Here is a 24,777-nt window from a genome sequence, read left to right as displayed (position 1 = left end):
ATAGCCTGGAAGTAAAGGGAGGAGTCCTGCTCCTGCTGCCTACACGTGTGTCTTTGAGACCAGGCCACCTGGGGACTCGTATCTAAGTCCAGATCTGAATGAGAGTCTTGTTCTCACACCAGGAGTAGGGTATGTTTTGTTCCTGTGGCAGATCTGTATTTGTTTTGTTTTGTTTCTCAAAATGCTTTTTCTCAGATAAAGACTTTTACAGTGAAACTTGGTAATGTGACCAGTGGTGATAAACCAATTAAAATCCTTTCATTTTGGACTTTCCCCTTTGATACATTTGGTGGTACTGGTGTTTTCATTAACATGTGCAGTCTACGTAGCCTATCAGCCACAAAGCTGGTATCCCGTTTTTGTCCCTCAGCATGCAACATCAAAACAGACCAGATCTTGAGAAGGAGGATTTTTTTTTGCCTGATGTGTTACATCTGTGAGAAAGTGCTATGGCCCAATGTGAAGAGAAACATTGATGCTAGAGAAAAAGTTTAGATACTGTTTCTTCTCTTCGCCCTGGCTGGGTTTCAGGAGATTTTCAGGGCCATGGGAGTTGTGTCAGGTGTGGGACAAGTCTCCACCGGGCTGTTCGTCTATTGCCTCTTAAGGCTGCACCCAGCAGCCCCTAAAAGCTCGAGCAGAATGTGACTTTTCCTTTGCTTCTAGGACAGAGGCAGCCAACAGTGTCCTGAGGCGCACTGCCAGCAGGGAACGTGCTTATGTCCTCTCAGCAGCCAAGAAAAGCAGTGGGTGAGTTCTCCTCATGGAAATATGGGGCAAGAGGCAGGGAAGAGGCTACTGGCAATGGTCTGATAAGGGTGGCAGTCTGATCTAAAGACTCACCGAAGATGTTGGTGAGCTTCCAAATAAGCGGAGAAGATTTTGTTGCTCTCTTCCTAGAAATTGCAATGTTATTTGAAACTTTCTGCAGAACTGGGGAAATCTTCTAGGAATCTTGAGAAGACTCCCCTACTGATAAGAATAAAATTTCAGCAGGAGAAAAACTGTGATAGTCTCTACACATTTAAGACCCAGATTGTCAGTCACTTTCTAATACTGGTCTCTCTAGTTTCACTGCAGGAAGTACTTGCATGGTAGGGGGAGATTAGAGCAAATACAGCCCATGAGTAGAAACTGCATCCAAATTGGATCACCTTTTTGGTAGTTTGCCTTACTAATGTGTGTATATGTAACAATAGCATGAATAAGTCTGGGAGCTGCTGTTCAAGGCTCTATTATCCTTCTCTTTCCTGGGAGGAAATAAACAGATTTCCAAGGCCTCTGATCTCTGAGGAACTGTGCTAGTGACTTTTTTTTGCAGCTTGCTTTCGCTGTAAATCCTCTTCCCCCTGACCTAACTCAGTGTGATGGAACGAGGCACCAGGAGGTTGGTAGTGTGGGAGGAAGCAGGGAGGGGATGTGCCAGATGCATGTGACTGCACTGAGAATGGGAGGAGTGCCTGGATAGGATTTATAAGGACACTGAGGGAGTTTGAACTGCCTGCTATTTTTTATGGTGCATCAAGTATTGTGTGGTGTGGAGAGAGGCAGGCCTACATGGAGGAAGAAAAGCAGAATCAGGAAGGCGTAAAATCATGAAGACACTTTGGGGAAACTTACACACTTTATCTGTTACAAATTGTTGTTCTTCCTATTTTTATTTACTCTGTTCTGTAATTTGTGTATCCACTCACTCTCAGCTCTGCCCAATTGGTGCTTAATGCTTTGCATCATATGGATCAGTGACCACTTGGGAACTGCTCCTGCCTAAGGTGTGTCTTTTCCTTCAAACTTCCAACCGTTGCCTTTATGCTTCCTTTACAGAAGCCCAACACAAGAGTTCCCACCTTTGTTTGCCAAGAGGTAGGTCACTGACCCCTGCTCTAGCAATACTGCTGGGGCTGGGTGTTTGTGCTACGCCAGAGTTGCTGTTAAGTGCTGGGATGGGAGATGCCAATGTGTTTTAAAGCATAGGAGGGACAGTTTCTGTAAAAAGAATGCTCAGGAATTTTGAGAGTTCACGTTGTTCTGAACGATGAAAATATGTGATGATACTTTGGTTTGTGGGCAACCTGAAATGAGGAGGGATTGTATTGATTCATTCTCTGCCTTTCTTCTTCCAATCAGCAGTGCCAATATTCTTCAGGTGTTCAATTTCTGAAGCACTTGGTACCATAAAGAAATGATATCTAGGCCATTTTCTGGAACTTAAACATTTGCCTGATGATATTTGTAAGGTGACTGTGACACAAAAAATACCACTGATTTTGGCTTCAGGTCTTACTTCATTCAGTCATTTGAGATGCTCACCAATAGAAACACAGAGCACAGAGGACAGGAAAAATATACCTCTGAGGGAAACAGAGAAAACATAGCTTAAGGGAAAGCTGAAGTAAACTGCCTGGATTAGCCAGCAGTGGAAAATGGGAAATTGTGATATATGTAATATTTTTCACTTTCATCTCCCCTCTCTGTCTGGAAGAATTGAGATAGAAGAAGAAGGACAGCAGAGGAGGAATCCGACTGTGTCTGATTCGTGCAAGTTTACAGTAGATGACAACAGGTATTGACCTCATTCTGGAGAAGTGTGGAGATTGTCTTTGATTTTGGGTACCATGACTTTCCATCTTTCCATTTAGCTGGAAGGTAGCAGGGATGGAGGTTTTTCAGAAGACTTCTCATGAAACCCTTGTTGCCTCTTTTTTGCAGAAAGAGAACAATTGAAAAGGAAAAATGAGTAGCATAAGCTATAGTGTGTTGCATGATATAAACTTGCCACCGAGCCCCTCTCCTGACCACACACCACAGCAGTTGGCCTTGTCTTCGTGAGGTGCTCATATGCCACAGGAACAAGCCTGACAGCAGTTCTGGAGGGACAACACACAGGAGAGTCAGGACAGGTTTAGATAAGCTCACCTACCCATCAACAAGCCATCAGATAGTAATGATTTTCTTGTACTAGCAGACTTGGCTGTGTGAACTGACCCTATCACCTAGACATGAAGTACTCAATATCTCATTATTTCCAGTCCCCTGAGCCAGCTCTCTGCTTTTGTTGGACTTTAGATTTAATTATTCTACCTAGATAGCAACAGATAGGTGTGACTTGGGAGGTTTGAGAATTTCATTATCTTTAAATTGATCTTTGCTTTCATAGTAAAAGTTAGCCTCATTTCAAGCTTCCAGCCCCTACCACAGGCTACTGTGGAGCTGTGGCAGACAGACTGAGGCATTCCTGCAGTGCTATGAGAAACCTGGGAATAAGCTGTCTTTGATGTAAAGAAGCAGCAGTGATATTCTTTCCTGGTCCACACTGGTCAGAAGCCACTGATGTGTGGGGCTGAGACCCATATGGAGGTGGAGATGTTTGTCCTAAGAAGGAAAATATTCTTCTGTTTTCAAGCAGATTCATTTAATTTGGGATTAAGCTCTCTGTTCTTGCTATAAAGGGTGGCTTGAAGCCAAACAGAGGCATTATTAGCTTCTCTGCCACTCTGGTCCTTAGTGTGCCCAGCAGGGAGTCCAATAGATGAGGCCTTTCAGCCTGTAGTGCTTTGTTTTAGCAACTAAAACAATGGCAACTAGAAGATATTCTGTTTTTAATGCTTTGTTACTTTTGGGCTTTGTTTGTTTTTCTTCTGTCAGTACCAATGGGCTAAAAAAGCCCATGGTTGGGCCTTCCTGGAATGCACCAAAGACAACAGCAGTGTCGCCCACCAGGTGAGTGTTACAGCACAGCCAAGATGCCTTGGGCATTTTTTGGTGCTGTATCAGCACATATGCAGCTTGGAATCAGAGACTTCTGTTGTCACACCTTTAGGAGGTGAAATGAAGCCAATTTATCAGCCTTGTACATGGAAGAGTTTTAAAACAGCTGTGTGAATCTACAAAGGTTTTCTGTCCATGCTGTGTCTTGAAAGAATCTGACATTTTGATATAAGTGCTCAAAACCTGACAAAAAGAACTACCAAAGTCTTTCTTGCTAAATGTGTGGTGGAATAATTTTCAGTTGCCTTCAACTTTGTTTGATTGAATTCAGAGCATAGGACTAAAAAAAAAAATTGAAATGACTTTCCACAGTACTGCAAACTGCATTGGTCATTGACCTTGTTGGTATTTTTTTTTCCCCTGTGTATCACTGGCAGACTGTAGATATTCATGGCAGTAGCTGGTATTTTTAATTTCAAAGTTGCTTCTGACAAGACTACTTCTAAAGTGAATGTACTGAAAGCAGTGATGTTTGTTTTAAATTCTGTTTATTTGCTGAAAGGAACACTTCTGCACAAGATAATTTTGGCCAGCTGCAAGGGGGAGCTGGTTTGTTCAGGAAAGGCAGCTGCTTTCCTTGTTTTCTCTTGCAGCACTGAAATAGGCAGTAAGAGCCAAACAACCACAACCTTAAGGGAAACTTCAGAGAAAATCTCCACGTATGCTGAAATCAGGTAGGTCTGCTGGCTCAGAATCCTCCTAAAGCTCCACTAACGATAGCAAGAGGCTTGCTGCCCTGGAGAGATTGATCCTGCTTGGTGGTATTTCCCTAGATGCATGTGATTTGGACACAGTGTATTCATGAAACAATAAATCCTGTGGCATGGGAACTCTAAGAAAGCAGTGTGTTATGAAAGCATTAACAATCTGGAAGAAAAGCTTGAAATGAAGGGCTGTGGGCCTCCCACAGCTCAAATATCACCTGGTTCTTTCTGATAAAAATGAGTCCAAAATTTACAGACCTTTCTATATCCTAAACTGATCATGCTTTTATTTCAATCCAGTCCCCACGTTGTCCTTATCACCCTCCAACAAGCACTGTGCCATAGAGTTCCTGTGCCTCACATTCTGTTCCCACACCTAAGTGTTTTTGCTGTTTTGCTTGCAGAAATGATAGCAGACAAACTCCTAATGGGAACTCCTCACTGGAAACTGTGCCACAGCATGGGGATGGGTAAGAAGTTCAGAAAGGCTGATCTACATTGCTAAACATAAGGCATAACCCTATTTTTTGCTTAGAAATGCTATATGCTTGCTAGTGGTCTTAAACAGATGGGATCTCTCCAGTCATGGTCCTGGGCTGCTCTCCAAGAACATCATCTGTTGGCTAGGCTGAAACATGTCAATTTTTTTCTGTTCCTGCTCCACCTCCCCCAAGGATTCTCCTCTATGGCTCAGTCCCTAAAGAATCTGCTTCACACATTTGTCACTGTTTCATTTGTCCACCCCTGGGGAGTTCCTTCCACCTGCAAGGGATGCTTTTAATCTATGCCACTGGTGACTTCTAACACTGGTTCTGGTCCTCTGCACCTTGTAGAAAGTCTGCAGGGGTGACTGAGCAGTGGGAAAGTGCAAAAAGCTCTGTAATATGGAGGAGGGTCTAAGAAAACTGGAAGGATACAAGTGGTGAATATGTCAAGGGACAGAGCTCTGATATAATGTAGCTGCACCTAAATCCACATATTAGGGCATTTAGTCTGATTATCATAATGGCAAAATGGATGAGAAGTCTGAGGGGACCTCTGAAAAGAAAGCAGTGACAGATGAACGCAGCCTAGCTATGGGTGGAAAGCATCTCATGCAGCAGCACAGCACAGACTGGCTGCTGCTGGCTGGCCTATGCTGAGGTGTACTTTGAGCAGAAGACAGCATCCTACATGGTGTCCTTTATTGGCTCCATTTCCTTTAAGAATGAGATAGTTCCTTTCGGGGAAGAGCAAGAGAGGTGTTTCTGAGATATATCCCATATTAGCAGGCCTCTTTTTGTTCCCAGTGTTGCCAAACTGAATTTATGGCTGTGTGAAGATTGTTCTTTTTGTTCTGTAGAATCTTGGATCTACCAAGTGAGTTGGTGCAGCATGCACAGTTAATTGTAGTTCGCTTTCCATCCCTATCAGTGAAGATAAAGCTAGAAATCTTCCCAATTTTATCTTGGTGAAAAAAAAAGTCTAACGTGATTGAGAAAAGGTAAAGTCTGGTAGAAATTGTCTTGATAGTTCAGCTGAGGCCCATAAATAAATCCTTGTATGTCATTGCACGGACAGCCTGATTACAATGCAGTCATTGTGCTTAGGGTCATTTGGGTCACATAGCTGCTCCTAATTGTGCATCAGTCTCCAAGAGAAATTAGAGGATTCCTCATTACTTAAGCCACCTAAAACTGGAGAGAAAACAATTGGCAGGGAGGGAAACATGTACAGCTTGACAGGTCTGGGGAGTGAATGATGGGTGTAGTTGGGCACAACAAAGAAGTGCAGCTGGTGGACCTTGCAGGAAGACCTCTCTGGCCCAGGAACAGAGAGCATCTGTTATAGGGCACTTTTGTCTGAGCAAAGGATTTATCAGTTCCTCACTCCAGAGAGCAGCACAACTCTCTAAGTAACCTTTGAGCTGCAGTCTGGTCCACAGCACATAAAAAGTTGGTTCTCCCTGTCCTGGTGCATTGGGCTAGCCCCATTTTGTACTTGTCCAAACAAAATGATAGCAGACTGTCCTATAGTCATACAATGTAAGTCGCTGGTCATCTCTTACTGGCATTTTTCTTTTCCTAGTGACAAACTTCTTAAGGAAAAGTCTGAGCCATTCTCGTGGGATAAGCCTAGAGCAACTGCAGTTTCCACAAATGGAAGGTAAAGTTAGTGTGAAATTCCTTTATTGGCTTCAGCATTGTGTAGATAATAAACTGCTCCACTTCAGCTGTCTGGAAACTCTGAATGGATATTTACTGATGGAAAAGCACAATTCAATCTGTGCTTTGCAGAACTGCAGCAGTTTCTCTAAAATTTTATTTGAGAAGGGAGTTAAAAATGAAAACATTATTTTTTTGCAGACAATTGTTTGATATTGTTCCAGTTTTTAGTTTAGCTTCTATTATACAAGGAAAATACAACTTTTCTGGGTCATTTCTGCATTTTCTGGATTTATTCCCAAATGTAAACTAATTCAGTTTTTTATTTTTTTACGATATAGAGAGCTTCACACTTAAGACAACTCTAGGCCTCCACCTATCTACTAGTTTTTACAACAAAATTCTCCTTAGAAACGATAAAAGATAGAAGCTCCCATTTCCTCTAGAAGCTCCCTCTAAAGTGTCTGGAAAAAGGTTCAGTAACTAGAAGTTGTGACCTGGCTCTAAAGTGTTATGAGAGCACCATAGAGATCCCATAACTACAGGTGCAGCTGTTGTCTCCAAGTGCAGTCCATTGTCACTGCTCTGCTTGCCTTTTGTGTGCATGAGAATCACCTGCTCCCACCTTACTGGGAACCATCTTTGGCTGAATCCTGACCCTTCCTGTTGGCACCACTATTTCTGGCATCCAAACTGGCTGATGCCCAGTGGAGCTCCTTTGCCAGGGCTCCACAGTGCTGCTGTACACACTGCATCCTGGACATGGAAGGCCTTCTCCTGCTCTGGGAAACACTGGTTTAATTTGATCCAGAAATCAGTGCAAGTGTGAAGGTACTTCTCAGACATCCACTGAAGGTGACTGAAACAACCCAGTTCCTTCCTGTCCTATGGCAGTATAAGACAGTTTGTTTTACAACTTTTCTAGAGAGCCTGACCTCTACTGGAAGGGGAAAGGTATGAATTAGATTCTCAAATTAAAAAGGTTGGAAATGCAAAGAGCTGTGTTACTGTCCAGCCTGAGAAAGTGGAATTGAAGGGGGAAAGCCGCTATCACCATTCAGAAGAGAAGTTCAGTAATCTGCTTCAGCCATCTGCTTGATCAGTGCCCACAGCCTCGAAACAAGAAAACAGAAACACACGATTTAGGATCAGACACCTGTAGTTCTCTATTTTGTCGGCTCCCTCGAGGCAAGACAGAGGACATAAGGGCTGTTCCTTCCCTTCTGTGTGTGAAAATGGAAGTGCCTGTGTTGCAGCTGTGGCCTGCAGGACATCCCACTGATTTTGGAAGAGTCCTGGCTTGAATTTCTAGTTGATTCTGTACCACTAACATCTGTCATGTTGACAATTTTCAGAGTTACTAACTGCAGCTTGCACAGTGAATTTCCCCAAAGTTTCTGGCCATTTTTCCTGTAAAAATACACTTAGAACTATCTCTGGGGAGTCTTAGGGATTTTATTCTCTCTCCTTTTTTAAGAAAAATAAGAAGAAAATAATTGCAGATTGTTACCCAAATCAAAACAAGGATGCTTTCTAAAGCTGTTTTCTCTCCTTTTCAGTTGTTCTGAACACACAGAAACCAACAATGAATTTTACCAAGCAAAGTAAGTCTAAAGAATACTAGCAGTGCAAAATGCACATATTTTTCTTGATTTTAAGTGGAAATGATCTTTTCCTGTTGTAATACTACCCTGAAAAATGTGTTCTAGGCACTTGTATGCACTTTAAAAAGGAAATGGACCTGATCCACCAGCTTATCTGTGATCTTTCAGCTTCTTTCCTTGCACTACCCTGAGATGACTGGATGGTCTCTGCCCTTTGGATCTGCTGCAAGAAAGTTAGGGAGCTAAGAAGGAAGTAGGAAGGAAATTGTTTGAGACTAGCAAATCTCATGTTTGTTTTCACTGTTTTCACACTCCATTCTCCAGCTAAGCTTCAGTCTGTGACCCATGAATCTCCCTTTCTTACCAGGTCTGACTCTGGTTATAGGGACAGATCTGCAGATGCTGTAGACAAGCTGCACCAACAGTATGAGGCTTCTCCCTACACAGATGATACAAAGCCTGAACCTGCAAGGTCAGAGCCTGATGCTGGAACTCACAGTGCTGCTGCTAGCAGCAGGTATGTTTCAGGGGAAGAATAAATAATGTGTTCACAGTAGAGTTGCAAGTAGGGTCCACACTGTGCAACAAAGCTAAGAGAGCCACTTTTCCTCATCAATGTTTTCCTACCAAATCAGCTGAGGAGCAGATATGGCAGCATTATCATTGCTTTTAACATTGATCTCAAAAACACTTGCTGCTGTTCACACTGGATGCACTAAAATCTGCTTTCCTCTCTTATTCTTACAAAGGTTGGAGCACCTATCCTTTGATAAAAGGTTGAGAGAGCTTGGAATGTTTAGTTTGGAGAAGGATATGGGGAAACCTCATTATGAGCCTCCATGCCACATGAGAAAAGGATCACAAGGCTTCCTGTAGGATGGTGTAAAATGCAAAACCTAGAGCTGCTGCTAGTAGCATAGAAGGATCTTCCCCAATGATATCTGTGTTGTGCTTTGTCCCAGGTGCATGATCCTGTGACAGACCAGAAAATTGATGTATCCAGCCAGGGTGTGTGTGGATTGAGGCTGAGTGACTGTATTAGTTCTACTTACAGCTTCTGATCTTCTGTATTAGAGACAGTGAAAGCATTTCAACCTGAAGGAAAAGCAGTTCTTGGAGAAAAATTACTTTCTGTTTTCTGCTGTTGTATGAAGTGTGGTGTTATTTCATAGTGTGCCTCTTGAAGCACTTTAACTTTGGCAAGCCATCAAGCTGTTGATATATTTATTTTTTTTATTTGACAGGTCTGTTTTGCAGTCTAATGTCCCTTCTCCTCCCACTGAGGGCACCCCTACACACCTCGAGGACACAGAGTATTCCTTTAAAAGGTTAGAATGGGATAAATTCAGTGAGTGTTTGAATATTAGTGAGGATTAAGGGAAGAGAAGCATAGAAAGAGGCTTGTTTTTGCAGCTCTTGCCTCAATATTATTATAAGAATATAATAATAATAATAATAATAGAAATAAAGGTTTTCCATCTTCTGAGATATGAATCAAGTACTCCAGCTTTTTGCTCCTCTTGATGCATCCTTGGAGGAGTTTAGTCACAGCCTTATCATTTGCTGAGAATGGTGCACTGCTAAGTGATGCTGAAGTGGCAGCAAGGGAGCTGAGAGGCAGGTGAAATAGGAGGAGTATGCTGAAATGCAGCTAATTATGATCCCTAGAGACAGACCCTGGTGCAGGACAGTGGATGATACAGGTTGGCAGGAGCATTGCACTAGTGTGATTATTTATATGCCAGTTGTTAAAGAAATAATGGGCTTTTCTTTGCTTGCCAGATCTGTCCTGAACTATGAGGAGAAAAGCAGCACCCAAGAGAGCAGATTCATGAACCCCACAGTGCCAGCATACAGCAAGCCTGACTGGAACGAAGCGACGTAAGGACCTGGGGTGCTAAGCCCCTGTTTGCTAATGGTTTTTTTCCCTGTTGGAAACCTTAGAGGTGCTGATTCCAAAAGAAATAAGAAGCACAAAAACAACAGCATAACATGGGCTATTTGTCCAAGAAATGACAAATTGTTCCTATATCTAATATCCATTGTAGTAATAAATGTCATACATAGACTCAAATCACACAGCAAATGCATTCAACACTTCCCAAGTTCTTCCCAGCAGGATGTCTGCCATGTTCTGACCCACACCTAGTGTAAGATGTGAGTATGCATCACACACTTCTCCCTTGCTTTCTGCTCTGGGAAGCCCAGGGTGCAAAGCCTGATGTGAGCTAAGGTGGTTGGATGACCACCTTAGAGCAGGCTACAGTGGACTCCTGGGAGTCCATTTTCATGGACTTGTTCAGGTTTTGAGTCCTTCTGGGTTTGGTGCAAAGGTAGTGAAGGTCTCAAAACTCATAGGAAAAAAATGAAGAACCATTATCATTGTCACTGTGACAGCATTGTATGTCATAAAACCCTAGTGCATCAGCCACAGCTCTCCTCTAGAGGGGTTCTTATCCCACTAAACAAGGAAATGGAAAATCAATGAGTTGAAAAGTGTTCTGCCAAAGTACTGGCAGTGAGGAAGAAGCCACTTGACTCCTTTTCAGGAGTCTGCCGAGGGGAAAAAGAGGTTTTTCTTGGCAGCAGTTCTTCAGACTACCTCTATTGCCACTGGATAGAAAGAAGTTCTTCTGGAAATGCTTAATACTTTTATTTCACCCCTCTCAGATACTTCTGTTGAATGCTTGTTTCAGATGCCAGCTGTATGGATGGCTCAATTGCATTCTAAATTAGCAGCAGAACTAGGAGCACACCACATTTCTCCTCAATCCAATACTCTCTTGGTGGCATGACTGAGGTCAGGTTTCTCCAGTGGGTTCAACTCCTTTCTGAGGGACAGCAACAGCTATACTCCAAAGATTCCAATGCAAGCTCTCCATGGATCTTGAGAAAAGGAAGTTTGAGCTAGAAAGGCAAGGGGAGATGAAGATGTGTTGAGTGATATCATTAGGTACTCTAAATGAGTGGATCTGGCTACAAGGAAACTTTCAGAATATTGGACAGAAAGAAACATCTCAAATTCAGCCTCAGCTATTGTCAGCACATCAGATGTAATGCCTGCCCTGACATTCACAGCCTTGACGTGATACAATCACCATAGATAATCTGATACCCCATAGGTCTACTTTCATGCTGAGGATCAGCATGTTTGTCTAGATGTAGCACAAATTGGACTGATATTTTAAAGAGCTAATTTCAGGCTAGGAAAATGTTGCTGCTTGACCCATCTGTTGAATTCCAAGTAGTTAAGCTTGCTGAAGGCCGTGCTTCATTGTACTTGTGACAGCTTAGCCTCCACCAAAGCCTTGTGATCTTTTTAAAGTAGATGTCTCTGTCTGACAGCCACAAATGGGGTTTTCTTTTCCTTTGTCAGGTCCTTCCAAGATTTCACAGAGGGGAACACCCCTAGAAACAGGGAACACGAGAGCACACTGGTCTCACATGACCATAAACTAGAGGTGGTCCAAGGAGGGTAAGTGATTTTTGGAACTAACCTAAAGTGTCTGTTCACATCACAATTCTTTGTCTTACACTGTTCTCAGTGTAGCTGAGACCACAGAACTTCTCCTGTGCCTTGAACCCCGGAGCTGGGACTTCATAAAGTCCCATTACAGCAGGCAGTTCCACCCATGTTGTTGGGAAAAGCCAATGAACGTTGTATGTAAGGCCCAAGAGTTATTCCTGCACTGACAGCATGTGTCATCAGTCCATGGACATGACACCTTTGGTACTACAGTGGCAGGCAGTAGCTTTTGCTGCCCATAAATATCAGCAAATACTATGCTGCAAAATCATGCATGAGGGTGTCAGGGTGTTAGAAGAATTTATCAGTCTGTCAAAAATTCTGACCCAAGTGCTTTCTCCTGTACCTAATGTTTTTCTTCTGTGACAGCCTGAGCTGAAAGGCCTCTAGCTGTGCTCCTGTATGTTACATTGGGATTTGTATGCATGATTTCCACCAGATTTGACCTCAGGGCAGGGAATCGTGTTGGCCAAATGTCTCCTGCTCCATGCCTTATGCCTCCTGTCTAGAAAATGGATGTCTATCCACCTCAAGCCTGTTTCCTCTCTATTGTTTTAAGCACAGCTTTTTATTTTAGGTTTTCTGACTCAAACCACCATGCTGAGAAGGGACAAGAACCTCCTGATGTCCACCCAGAGCCTTCCAGGTCAAACGAACATGCTGACCATGACCTGAATATGGCAGTGTAAGGAATTACCATCCATCCCTCCTTTTCCTGTAGGGTTACACTTAGCTCCTTTTGTGTCTTCTCCCTCTTCCACATCTTGATAAAAATCTTATTTCAGACTCCCTTAGTGTTCCTGATGCATCTCTGCTGTGGTTTTATATGAAAACCTGGGAGAAAACATCCTGATTAGCAGGAGGCATCACACACTGTCCAGCTGGACTGCCAGAACTGCTACCTAGACCTTTAATTTAGAAGCAGAGACTTCTTCTGGAGTCACAGGCCAATGAACTATCTCTGTGGTAGTGCTGGGGCTCATTTCCAAACTTATCAAGGCAGTATCAGATCTCAGGCTGTACTCTGGTCACCTTGGCACCATTTTTCTTCCTATTTACCTGTGGCTCTGCAGGGCTGATAGGGGCAGCCACAGTGTTTTCAACTTTCCTCATGCAAAACAGTACATAGATAAATGGCCAAAATGAAAGACTTTGTGGACTGATTACTTTCGTCTGTATTTTGTAAACATGAAATGTTAAGGCTCTTGGTAGAATTTTGCTCCCTCGTGTGTGTTTTTCAGTGAACAATTTATCTCCAAATCAACCTGTAAACCAGTCTGCTCTTCTCCCCCAGGTCCATGTCATACTCCAAGGACAGCACAAGTGGTGGCGTAGAAAATAATACAGGAGTATCATCTTATGTGCAGACTGAAGAATTTGCTTCAAGAAGGCAAGAGAAATGATAGATTTTATTTATTTTTCTGATTAAGAATGTGGAGAATTTATTTACTGCAGGTAGTTTTGGAGGAGGGATTGAGAATGCTGCATTTGAGGTCAAGAGTCACCAATCTGAACTTTCTTCATGAGTGCATGGAGTGCATGAGGGAAGCCCTCAACTAATAGCAATCTACAATCTAAACTAATAGCAAGCACAGGACAAAGGCTGTCTCCTCTTTCATTAGCTGTAATGTTTCAAGATAGGATCTTTGAAAGCAAGTTAAGAATTAATTTTAGTCTAATTAACTGCAGTTTTGATGCAGGAATCTGTGCTAGTTTGGGAACTTTCTGCAGTGTATCAATATTCCTAGAGGGGTTAGCATGCCTAAATATACAAAAGTAGTAAAAAAAAGTGAACAAACATCTCCCTAGATCAATGTAGATGTGCAAATCCAGGGTTGTTCTGCAACGGATGCAGGAAAGATATTGTATATGCTTCTGATTGTATCCCAATGAGACAGCTCATGCTTCTAGCAGTCTGAAATTCAGCACAGGTGTACTGGATAAGCCATAATGCTCATGGGTGTATGAATTAACTGTCACATTTGGAAACTCTAAACAGATAACTGACGTTCATCACAAACTACATTTTTCTTTCAGCCTTATTTCTGAAGAAATGTGTATTTTCCCTCCTTTTCTTTCCATTCTAACTTTGAATTATTTGGCATCTTTCCATGCAGTAACCGTATACTTTTCTAGAGGGAGGAGATTCACCAGAGGTTGCATCTACATCCTACAATAATTATGTGCTCAGTGGCACTTTTGCAAACTATAGTGGTCTTCTGTCTTGGCAGGTCCAGCTCCCTTCCTAAAGAAAGCAGCACCACTGCTTCAGAGACCCCAAGTGGAAGCGAATCCAACACATGCTGGGAAAGGTATGCAGTTAGGAAATCAAGCCTGTCTTCACTGCTGCCTTGCATATGTTATGTTCTTCTAACTCCTTGTTTGAAGGCATAACAAATGCTTATTTTTGGCTAGTGAAAATGGAGGGAGCAGAATTTGGAAACCAATGTAATCTAATATTGTTTATTCACAGTGGACAGGTACAGGCTCAAGCGTTTAAACTGCTGACAGGCTTTTTTCCTCCCTGAGCAGGACCAGTCCTGGTTATGAAGAACAACCCCCTCCCACCACGGATAGTCATCATGAGAGCCCAGGAGCCTGGAGACACAATGAGCCTAGCCCAATGGCAGCCAGGTACAGTGGGACAATCTCCTTGGGAGCCCATCAACCCCTTTCAAATTCTCATCGTTTTCCATTTCCATCACAAATGATACAGCCCTGGCTGAAGTCCCAAACCCATGTAAATTCCTCCTCCTGTGTACACTAATCCAATGATACAGACGAAGGGAATATTAAGTCTGGGATTTCACATATTTGTTTAAGTTTTAATTTGGGGTATCAATTTAGCTTAGAGCACTGCTGAACCTTGCAGCCATTCATTGTATGCATAGCTCATTTGGAGAGGGGAAATAGTGCAGTGCTTTGTCATTCTCCTAACCTTAAGAGCCTTTCCTTATTGCCAGCAGAGAGGCGTTTGAGTACTTGTGAGCTGGTTATAGCAAATAACCATTGGCTTTATGGTCAAATTGGCCTTAATTCTTTAGCAGGTCTAACTTCAGCTCAAAAGAGAGTGCTCTTGGTGCATATGAGACTCAGCATCCCATGCCACTGTACATGGACTGCCAGCCTTTCAACACCAACCTGTCAGCACCCAGCCATAGGATACCATCCTACGTAGACAGCCAAGGATTCAGCACCAGAAGGTAAGGATTTCAGGCAGGGATGTGGAGACAGTGAAAGCTGCTGGCACAGAAATATTTGACAGGAACTCTGATTCAGAATGTATGATTATTGCATCAAGTAGTGAGAACAAGATATTGTTCTCAGAGAGACCAACAGTATGGCCACATCCCACAGCATATGCAACAAAGCTCTTTTTCAGACCTGATGGGCTGGAGATAAGACCTGGGCTAGTAAGTGCTCTGGAACACTCTTGGCAGGTTGTGTTCAGACTGCCTACATAGTGCCTGGACACCTGGCAGATGTTTAGAGACCACATCTGTTTTTCCTCTGTAACTGTAAAGACTCCAGAATGATCTGGTTTTGATTTCTCATGATGCTCAATGACACAAGTGCATGCCAAGCTGTATGCTTTAGAACTGTCATATAAATTGGTGTGATCTGAATGTGAAATGGCCTTTCACCTTCCATCATTCTTCAGAGAGTTGGTGTAAGAAAGCTCCTTTGCATTTGGAGGCATTTGTGGACTAGAATAACTGGGACAGACAGACCTTTGTTGCACTTCATAGCCTGTCATCACCCCCTGGCAGTCTGTGATGCTAACATGTCTTTCTGCAGTGTAGTGAACTCTCCCTTCCTTCCTGCCCTGGGGTTTATATCACAGACTGTGTGTCTTGCCCAGAGCAGGATTTTTCTCATGATAAGCTTAGCTTGGCTCTCTTTCTGTCTTTAATGCAGCATTGATTTTTCAGTGTTTTTCAGTATTGTTTAAGCTGTACAGTAGCCTGAAGCTTTAATCAGGATCAGAGTGCTAATACACAGTATAAACATAATCTATACCCCAGAGCACTTGTAGGAAAAGAATGACCATAAGTGATAAGCTCATTTTTGCCACTGAAAGAGCCCAAGCTTTGCCTGCAGTTTAAAGCCATTCTGATAATAAGTTCTGTCTTGGAGAAATGAAAATGTGCAAGTCTGATAGCCAGATGGGCCAGCTGGTCAGCAGTTCACATTTGCAGATGGTGGTTTTGGAGAGCATTAGGAGAAGAAAGAATATTCACAATACATCCATTTATGAACTGCTTCAGCTTTATTCTCTATCATTAGATTTGGAGTCAGTTTTTCTAGCCTCAGAGCTTTGTATGCATGCTGCAGCTGTAAAGCCAGCATGGGTGAAGCAGGCAGAGCAAAGGGAGAAACTGCTGAGACAAAATATTAGTTAGTTAGTGTGGGGATTCCAGTGGTTCCTGGTATAATGTAATCAGAGCCTTGTGCTTCCTTGCCAGACCTATCTTGGATTATGAAGGGAGAGTTTATGATGGGAGAAGCAGCCCTAGGAGCAGCAGATATGACAGTGGTAGTGCCAGGGGGCACTGTGAATTTAACCTTATAACTACTATAAGGTAAGGAGTCAAAGGGTGGGATATAGACTAAAGAACATTCCACTGCTAGATTTATTCACTATCTGGAACATCCTGACCCATTTCTTCTTAATTCCCTGGGTCTAAGCACTCTCAGTGAGTTGCTGTTTGCATGGATGGCTGTGATGTATGAGTAATTTCATTGCTGAGCAGAGACATTCAGCCAAGATTCTTGCCACTTGTAAGAATCGCTCCTGTGCTCAAGTTCATTGCTTGAGATTGTATCACTTCCTTTCGTAGCCACCACTCCCTTCCCAGAGATACCACCATGTCCATTTCCCCGAGAAGCCACAGGGTGCCATTCTACATGGACAGCTTAAACTGTAACAGCACCAGGTAAATGGGTAGTTTTGATGGTTATGATGGAACTCCATGAAACTGCTGTGGAACAGGAGCTAGGAACTAAAGCCAAAGCTGAGAGAGAGAAGAATTGTTTCTAGGGAGTAAATGTGTCACAGAATCTTCCCTTAAACAGTTTCTAGCCAAAAGATACCTAGCACAGGGTCTATGTTATATACTTATCTGGTCTCTATGAGGGTTCTAGAACAGAATGAAAGGAGATTGAATGGCTGGTTCCTGGCTACACTCCCTTGGCCAGAAATCAGCCTTGGTAGAGGTGACCAAAAAAAAAAAAAAAGAGAAATGTTGAGAAAGAAGAAAACTACCTCCAGAAAGCCAGTGATTACACGACTGAATTGGTCACAGAACAAGGCTGTTGGAATACTGGAATACCAGTGGAATACTGGTACTCTGAGCTGTCAGTGGTCCTTCATGGCAGTGACAGTCCATCTGTGTGCAGCCTGACACTACGTGGAGGCACCACTGTAGGTCTCAGCGTTGGATCTATGAAGGGCAAGTGTGTTCTGGGTGTCAGCAGGAGGCATGAGATCCTTTAGCTCAGGTCTGCTCTAGGCAAGACCAGCTTTATCCCTTGAAGGCAGAATTAACAGCTCTCATTGCTGAGTGGGTAGGCAGAGCTGTTTTCTGACGATGCTTTAGTAGCCATTGATTTGCCACCTTTTTTCTGCTACAGCTTTGGAAGTGATTAAACTGGGAACTTGTTAAATTGGACCTTGGCCAATGTGCTCCCTTCTCCTCTCCTGCAATATGCCAAATGCAGTTTCATTCTACAGTTGCTTCCATTCAGGCTACCTTCTCTAATATGCCCCTGCTCCTCCTCTCCTGCAGCATGCTGTATGCAGTCTCATTCTATAATTGCTTCCATTCAGGCTGCGTTCTGGTCTGTGCTCATCCAAAGATCTTTTGATCTTTTCTCCCATGGCCCCATAAGTGAGACTTTTCCAAATCACTTCTGCCAATATATTGCTGCCATTTACTGCTGATATGTGGCAGAGTATACAAAGAGGAAGGATCCTCTCTGATGTGCAGTAAAGATAAATGAATCTGGGTGGTTAAGAGATTTAACATTGCACCTTCCCAAATTACCTCCCTAACAGCAGCGGTAGGTCTTTTCTTGGCTGCCAGCTTGGATCATGTTATGGCTTGTGTTTCCAGTGCCCACAGACTTTTCTCTCTCTTGCCAGGCTTCTTTCGAGTTCAACTGAGAGGATCTGCACTCCAATTGCCACCTTACCATACAACAGCCCAGCAGCCTCTGGCTACCAGCCTGATTCCAGCACTGCCGGGTAAAGAGCAATGGGTGGTCATGATCCTTCAGTAACGCAGTTCTTACATGCAGCCATCCTGTTTGGTGAACATAAGCCAAGCTGCTGTTTGTCCTTTGGGCCATGGGACATTTCTCAGCCTCTTCTAGTGAGGAATACAGATGCTGGTGGCCAGACCCACCCAAAAGAAAAAGAGGAGCTGCATGTATTTCTCCAGGCAGCCTTTTTTGGACACTAGAATGTAGCTCCTAGTATTAGTTGTACCTTTGGCAAAATCATGAGTCCTCTGAAACACAGTGTAGCTGGAGGGACATGATAGAGCTCCTCATGCCATGTACTTATTAAGAAGTAGAGGAAGACTCTTTGCCTTGTCAATAATGAGCCAAGTGTATCAGATCCTACTGAGCCTTGGACAGGATCTGTCTTCTTTTACAGAAGATAGATCAGTATCCTGGGGTTTGTAGTTTCCATGTGCTCCATCTCATAGATGGAAACTACTACACAGTTCAACTCCATTTAGGGAGAGGGTTTCAAAATAGTGACAAAGCATAGGCTTTGATAGGCAACATTTGGGTCCTCCTGGCCTTGCCACAGCCTGCTTATCACAACGCCTGTCTAAGTAGCGGAAACACGTACACACACGGAAATGTCCAAGTGCAAAAACAAGAAAAGCTTTAAAGCTTTTCTTTCTGTATCTATGACACGGTTTAGTTTTCTCATATAAGAAGAGAGGATTAATCATAGCTTAAAGGCAGCGATGAAAATGAACCATGGAGAAGTAGCATGATTAGTTCATTTCATGGCTCTGGGAAGAGAGCCGATGGGCACGGTGTCTCCCCTCAAACTGTGACAGAGCTCTAGACAGACAGACAGATGGGGGCATGTCATTTTGAAATCAGAATTTTAAAGAGCAAGAAAGGTCAGCTCTATAAGAAAAAACATCCCACAGACTGGTAGCAATTTATAATGCATGAGTGAGCCAGAGATATTCTTGTGACAGGAATATGATGGTCAGTGTAGGTATTGCTGTGCCAGTAGGGTTTTAATGTTAAAGGACAGAACCACAGACTGTCTAAATACTTATTGTGTGCATAATCCTGACGCGTTTTGAAAGGGACTTATCCCTGCAAAACAGGGGATAACTGGATGAAAGTGTTGTATTACCTATCCCTTTCTTTCTAATTAAATTGATTTGTTTTGGTGGGTTAATTAGAGGGCATATTAGCTGTTATTTAGCAAGAATGCTTGATATTCAGTATTTGTTGGAGAACAACAGCATTTCACTCCTTTTTCATGCACACAGTACGTGTCCATGTGCACACATGTGGTCCCTTGCTCTGTCTCTCATTAGTTTCAGCCTTTTATAATGCAAATGCATCTCATTCTGCTTCCATCTATTCCTAGAAAAGGGGTCCTCTTTGTGAAGGAGTACGTGAACAGCAGTGAGCTATCAGCCTCCCCTCGCTATGGCAGGTATGAGGAGTGTCCAGAGACAGTCAGTCATGTGTCTATATACAAGTGCAAAACAAACAGCATATGACTTTGCCAGCTAACACGCACCAGGCGAGCTCCCGAGCTGGAACCATTAGCACTGTGTCAGCATGGCACTGTGCCTGAGCTAATTAGCCCTGGAGGGATTATTACATTGGGTGGGCAAAGAGTTTTACTAAGACAGCAATACTGCTTTGGAGACCCAGAGAGATCTCACTACAATGCTGCAGTGTGCTGCCTTGTCCCATTGCAGTGACAGGAGGACCTGTGTCCTGTAAGTCCTTGTGGAGGGGTTAAACTCCCGTGCTAGGTGAGGTCAGCCTGTGAGAGATGACAGTAAAAACACTTCACTGCAGTTTCCTAAGGCTGCACATTTGGCACTGTCAGGCTTCATTGCACATTGATGCACAGAAACAAAAAGTCTGGAATTGGTGAGGAAATGTGGGGTTTGTGGGATCTCACTCAAAGAGTCTTATGAGAAGATGCCACTCTGAGGCTAAAATCTTCATTCCTTTGTTCTGCTCACAGGTAAATAAGTTGCAGATTGACACCCATATGACTGAGAGCAGAATTTGGTTCTGGATGTGCCCTGCTTACACTGACGTGGCAGCCAGTTAATGCCACATTCACTGCCTCCCTGCTGCCATTTATCCTCCCCAGTGCTGTGTTGGCATTGCTGTGGGAGCTGATTACAGACTCCATAAATCTCTAGCCTTTCCTGTAGATCTGCAAAAGCAGATCTCAGCAGCCAAAGATAAGCATGTTGCTGCACCATCTAAAAACCTCAGGCAAACTGGGGACAGAGAGCCAACACTCAGCGAGGTGAGAGCAAGGATGTGTTTCTTGCCTCTCCCTGGCTAGCAAGGAGTAAGTGGGTGGCAGCATGTGGCTGGAAGCAGAAAGGAGGAGGGATCTATCCCTCTTCTCCATGCTTGTGCCACTTCCCTTAGCCTTAGGTTCGTAGGGGCCCCATTTCTGGGTACTTCCCCAGTTTCCCAGCCATGCTGCCCACATTCTGCCTCTCTGTGTTGACAGCAGCAGCCAGACACATTTCTCAGAGCTCTGACATGCAGTGCAGTGGCAGTGCAGTGGGTGCAGTGGCCCCCAGATATTTCATTGTCTGCCCCTTTGGCCTATCTTTGGAGGCACCTGTTCTATGCAAATCTATTTGGACCTCTGAGAGCAGCATTGTGGGTCTGGCCCACCCGTGGCTGTGATATGGAACTAGGGGCAGGATATAGCCACCCTTCACAGAGTGTGGAGTGCAAAGATGGAGGTACTGCTGCTTACAGTTTCACCTTGGAAGGACCAGCCTTTTCTCCAAGGAGCAGGCAGCTGGGGCACTGCAGTTAGAATTTTAAGATAAATCATTAATGATTCCATCTGCAGTGTTCCTCCCATGTATAATTGTCAAGTGCTGACATTTTCTTCTGTCTCTAGTGGCAGCCTTGTGGATTTGACCGATTTGGAGAGAGGAACCTACAGCCACCACAGCTACGTGTCCAGTGCTCCCCTGCAGAGGTAGGGGAGTTTGGGGCTGTGTAGGGGTTTTGGTACACTGCTGAAAAGAAATGACTAAGACTTTTACAGTACTGGTATGCATTTGGTGAAATCATAGCATGAAATTTAAGTGATCTTCAGAAAAAACAGTGACACTGACTTAAAGCTCTGTACTGCCCTGCTGTTCTCATCTCTGCATCCCTGGGTTATCATGTTTCCATATTGTCTCTTGGGACTGTCAGATACATGTAGAAGCAGGAATCTGGAGTGGAGCAGTGCTGGTGTTAAGAAACCTCTTTACCAGCGATGAGACAAGAAACTATTTGTGTTACAGAGGCACCATGGTGCAGGAATTTACTTTTCTGTTCTTTCAAAGGTCCAGTGAACCTGTTTGTACTTACTGCAGCCGTGAGATCCGAGACTGCCCAAAGATCATAATAGAGCACCTTAACATCTACTGCCATGAATACTGCTTCAGGGTAAAAAAAACTTTAGTGTTGATGGTCTTCTCTGTGCTGCTGTGAAACAGAGTGGTGGGAGGTGGTGCAAATTCTGAAGCTTTGCTCGACTTATATAGGCTATGCTAAATGCTTGCATCCACATTGGAGCAAAAAATGATGCAGACACAAATGTTGACTGTGTCCTCAGATTTTCATGTCACGTAAATGCACATAAGTTGTCATCTAGTAGATAGCAGCACCCCCTTCCCTCATGTCCCTGTGTTAGACTTACTGCTTTGTGGTCTTTTCTCCCCAGTGTGGGCTGGCTGAATCTCTCAAACTGTAGCCTGTGGAAGTGGTGGGTGTGAATGAAGGAAGCCTGCAGTGCCAGTTGTCTGTTAGAAGGATGTTTAGTCTCAAAAGTCACTGCTTTGGCATTTTCATCCTTCCAAAAATGGAACAGAGACTGTTCATTTATCTGTCCCCATCACACTAACGTCAGCACGTGGTGCATTGGTTACTGTTCAACCATCCTGTTGTCTCTTTGGCAGTGTGGAATTTGCCACAAAGCAATGGGAGATCTTCTGGATAAAATATTCATCCACCGGGATATTGTCCACTGTGACAAGTGCTACGAGAAACTCTTCTAGGTGAGTCCTCCTGTATGGTGTCAGCACACAGGACTGGATGAGAGAGCTCATGCAGTGTTTACTGAGTGAAGAGCATTTAATCCTCAAAATCACTGAATTTTTCAGTGGGGTTTTTAGTGGGAAGTTGTGAGCCTTGTTACAAAAGTAGCTAGAAACATGTTCCAGCTGGCCCCAGGGGTCAGAACCTGGGGTTGCAGTGTGACAGACAGACTGTTCTAGCCCCACTCCCAGAAGCAAGCAGAAGACTGGCTGATTTGAGAGACAAATATCCCTCAGAGGTGGAGAATCCACTTTGAGGGTACAGTTCTCTCTCCTGTCGTGGTCTAACCTGCTTTATTTAAAGCACTTGGAAAATAAAGAGCTGTACATTCTGTTGAGAAAGTAACAAGGAATTAGACTAGGTAGCTTTTTGTTTTATTTGATAGTCTGGATGAGGTTTGCATCGACACGATGGCAATTGGAAACTGCACTGAAATTATGATGAGATGCCTCCTTTCCTTCCTCTGCCTTGTGATGGAGGGAGGAAGGAACGAGGCACCTGCCTCACCATGTACATGGCTGCTTTGTTCATCTCTTAATGCAATGTGACTAGCTAGTCGTCTTCTTCATCCCCTTCCTGCATGTTCATCTGCTCCACTGACCTTTGTAATGCCGTGTTTTGTGTGCTGCTCAGCTCCTCTGTTCACCTTCTCTTTATTTGCTTGCAGGGTTTTGCAAAGCTGGAGAAAGCAGCCAGTGGAAAGTCCTCAGCAGCACATATCTGAATATATCTACTGTTTCCTGACTGGCTAAGATAGCAGAATTCCTGCTTCCCTTTTCTGCAAATTATTTTTCCTCTCACTGCCTCATCACAATGAATGAGTTTAACATCTGCTAGCTTATGCTGTCAGCTGCATGCAAGACAAGTGCCAATGTTAACAAGATAAGGCAGTGTCATCTATAAAAGATAGGTGGGCTGATTTTCCAGAGGTGCTGAGCCCCTCTACCTGTCTTTAACTTCATTAAGATTCCAGATAGCTCCTGTGCTGGAAACCAGGCAGAGCTCCTTAAGTCTATTTAATTTAATTGCAAGAAACCTTTTCTGATTTTTTTTTTTTTCATTTCTGCAATCAGGTTGCAGCTTAGTGCGTGTCAGCTGGCACAAAGCAAGCAGCTATAAGAAGTGTTAAACACCACATTTGGATTCTTGGGAGGGTTTGAATTTAGATCCTAGCAAAGCCTATTTCTGCTTCTTTCACCCCCCAAATTTTGCCTCGAAAAAGCTTCTGCCTGATTTCAGCATGATTTCCACAGCCTTTCAGGAGCACTCGCAGACTCACTCCATTCACTTTTTAGTGTGTCAGCTTTAATTTCCCTTCTCTTCCTACTCCCTAGTGAATTCCTCCAGCAGTTAGTGTGTCTGCTATCTGTTGGGGAAGATAAACTACCAAGTGAAAGAGTGGTCACTCGGCCTCTGATGGTAGGTGTCCAGTGGCCATACAACACGTGCCAGAGAATCGGTATCTCAGTTGGCTCTCCTGACAAGGATCACTGCTTAACTGAAATCTGATTTTTCCCCCATCTCCAAGGCTTGCTGCAATGCCCCTTTTATTGCTGTAACTTATTTACATCACAAATGCTCACTCACAAAACTGACCTTCTAGCAGGTGCTGTACATACTAAAAGTCAGAGCTGCATAATTTTAGCCCTTAGTTCAGATGCTGAGAGATTAGGAGAGTTGAACACTGGAAGCTGGAAGCTCTGTGCCTTAGATGTACGGCTCTGCATGTGCCTACAGGGTTACTTTTCTCTCTTTTAAAGCATTAGGAATGTTTGCAAAACACCAGTTCTGTAGTAGCTCTTACATGCCAACAGGGGATGGCAAAAGCTCTAAGCAGACTACTGTAAGACAGGTAATTCTTTATGCTCTTAGTGATGGAAGCTGGCATGCATGCAAAAGCTTAGCAAGTTAGTGTTTCTACAGCACCAACGCTCCATAGCTTTATTTTAGGCCACAGCCATTTATTTAAGCAGACTGTAAGCATGACCTTAAAAGCACTCCAGGAGGGGAACTCCAGCTGAAATGGTAACAGCCCAGCTACCGGCAAGCTTCAGAGCCAGACCTGAAAGCCTGATGGGGAATCCTGACTCTCCGTTCTACACGCAACAGGAGGCCCAACAACAGCAGAGCGTGTGGGCTGCCTCCATTTCTGTGTTATTAGGATGTTAGGAGATGGTAAGAGGCCTATGGATATGGATGGCCTTCGAGAAGCTGATCTGTGGAAATGCTGTATTTGGCAATAGCTGGTGGGTTTGTGGCCTTCTGGGGAGCAGGTTCACCTGCTGTGTGTTCTGCACCACCTCCTTGGCGCTGTGCGGTCCGTAGCAATGATGTAACATCAGCACACACCTCTAATAAAGCCACGGCTCGCCTGCATCTCAAGTGCCGTTCACTGTTTTCGCGTGGAACCACCCAAGCACACACGAAGGCCCCAAGAAGCGCTGCTCGCCGCCACGGAAACGGCCCCCCGCGCTGGAGCCCAGCCGCGGCCCCGTCCTCCATCCCCCCGAGGGAACCCCGTTAGGGGCCGCAGGACGGCGCGTGCACGCCGGGATCCCCGCGGGGGCCGCGACCGCGCGCTCCCTTCAATCCCGCGCTCCTCTCAGCCCCGCGCACGCGCGCCGGCGGAGGGCAGGGGGCGTGGCCGAGGCCCGAATGCGCGCGCGGCGGCGGCGCCCTTCTCC

The 24,777-nt window shown here is 44.1% G+C and overlaps 1 protein-coding gene across 1 annotated transcript in view; it reads left to right on the top strand.

Moving 5' to 3' along the window:
- The window catches only part of LOC122163912 (zinc finger protein 185-like), a 48,685-nt gene extending 24,234 nt beyond the window's left edge, over nucleotides 1-24,451 (top strand). The window contains exons 9-33 of the mRNA XM_042825480.1: nucleotides 667-750; nucleotides 1,825-1,863; nucleotides 2,483-2,563; nucleotides 3,646-3,720; nucleotides 4,362-4,442; nucleotides 4,877-4,942; nucleotides 6,540-6,617; nucleotides 8,176-8,220; nucleotides 8,588-8,737; nucleotides 9,465-9,548; nucleotides 10,003-10,101; nucleotides 11,597-11,695; nucleotides 12,324-12,431; nucleotides 13,041-13,136; nucleotides 13,978-14,058; nucleotides 14,279-14,380; nucleotides 14,791-14,949; nucleotides 16,213-16,329; nucleotides 16,588-16,683; nucleotides 17,892-17,993; nucleotides 19,377-19,445; nucleotides 20,904-20,984; nucleotides 21,340-21,442; nucleotides 21,955-22,053; nucleotides 22,761-24,451. Of these exons, the coding sequence (XP_042681414.1) occupies nucleotides 667-750; nucleotides 1,825-1,863; nucleotides 2,483-2,563; nucleotides 3,646-3,720; nucleotides 4,362-4,442; nucleotides 4,877-4,942; nucleotides 6,540-6,617; nucleotides 8,176-8,220; nucleotides 8,588-8,737; nucleotides 9,465-9,548; nucleotides 10,003-10,101; nucleotides 11,597-11,695; nucleotides 12,324-12,431; nucleotides 13,041-13,136; nucleotides 13,978-14,058; nucleotides 14,279-14,380; nucleotides 14,791-14,949; nucleotides 16,213-16,329; nucleotides 16,588-16,683; nucleotides 17,892-17,993; nucleotides 19,377-19,445; nucleotides 20,904-20,984; nucleotides 21,340-21,442; nucleotides 21,955-22,053 (2,194 nt within the window). The 3' untranslated portion in view covers nucleotides 22,761-24,451. The remainder of the gene's footprint in view (nucleotides 1-666; nucleotides 751-1,824; nucleotides 1,864-2,482; nucleotides 2,564-3,645; nucleotides 3,721-4,361; nucleotides 4,443-4,876; nucleotides 4,943-6,539; nucleotides 6,618-8,175; nucleotides 8,221-8,587; nucleotides 8,738-9,464; nucleotides 9,549-10,002; nucleotides 10,102-11,596; nucleotides 11,696-12,323; nucleotides 12,432-13,040; nucleotides 13,137-13,977; nucleotides 14,059-14,278; nucleotides 14,381-14,790; nucleotides 14,950-16,212; nucleotides 16,330-16,587; nucleotides 16,684-17,891; nucleotides 17,994-19,376; nucleotides 19,446-20,903; nucleotides 20,985-21,339; nucleotides 21,443-21,954; nucleotides 22,054-22,760) is intronic.
- The last annotated feature ends 326 nt before the right edge of the window (nucleotides 24,452-24,777 follow it).

This window comes from Centrocercus urophasianus, unplaced genomic scaffold (genome assembly GCF_019232065.1).
Source record: "Centrocercus urophasianus isolate 14NV4802_14NV808 unplaced genomic scaffold, USGS_Curo_1.0 seq_24, whole genome shotgun sequence".
NCBI classification, from domain to species: domain Eukaryota; kingdom Metazoa; phylum Chordata; class Aves; order Galliformes; family Phasianidae; genus Centrocercus; species Centrocercus urophasianus.
The sequence above is the reverse complement of the archived record's forward strand: the minus strand, read 5'-3'. Positions and strand labels throughout refer to the sequence as shown.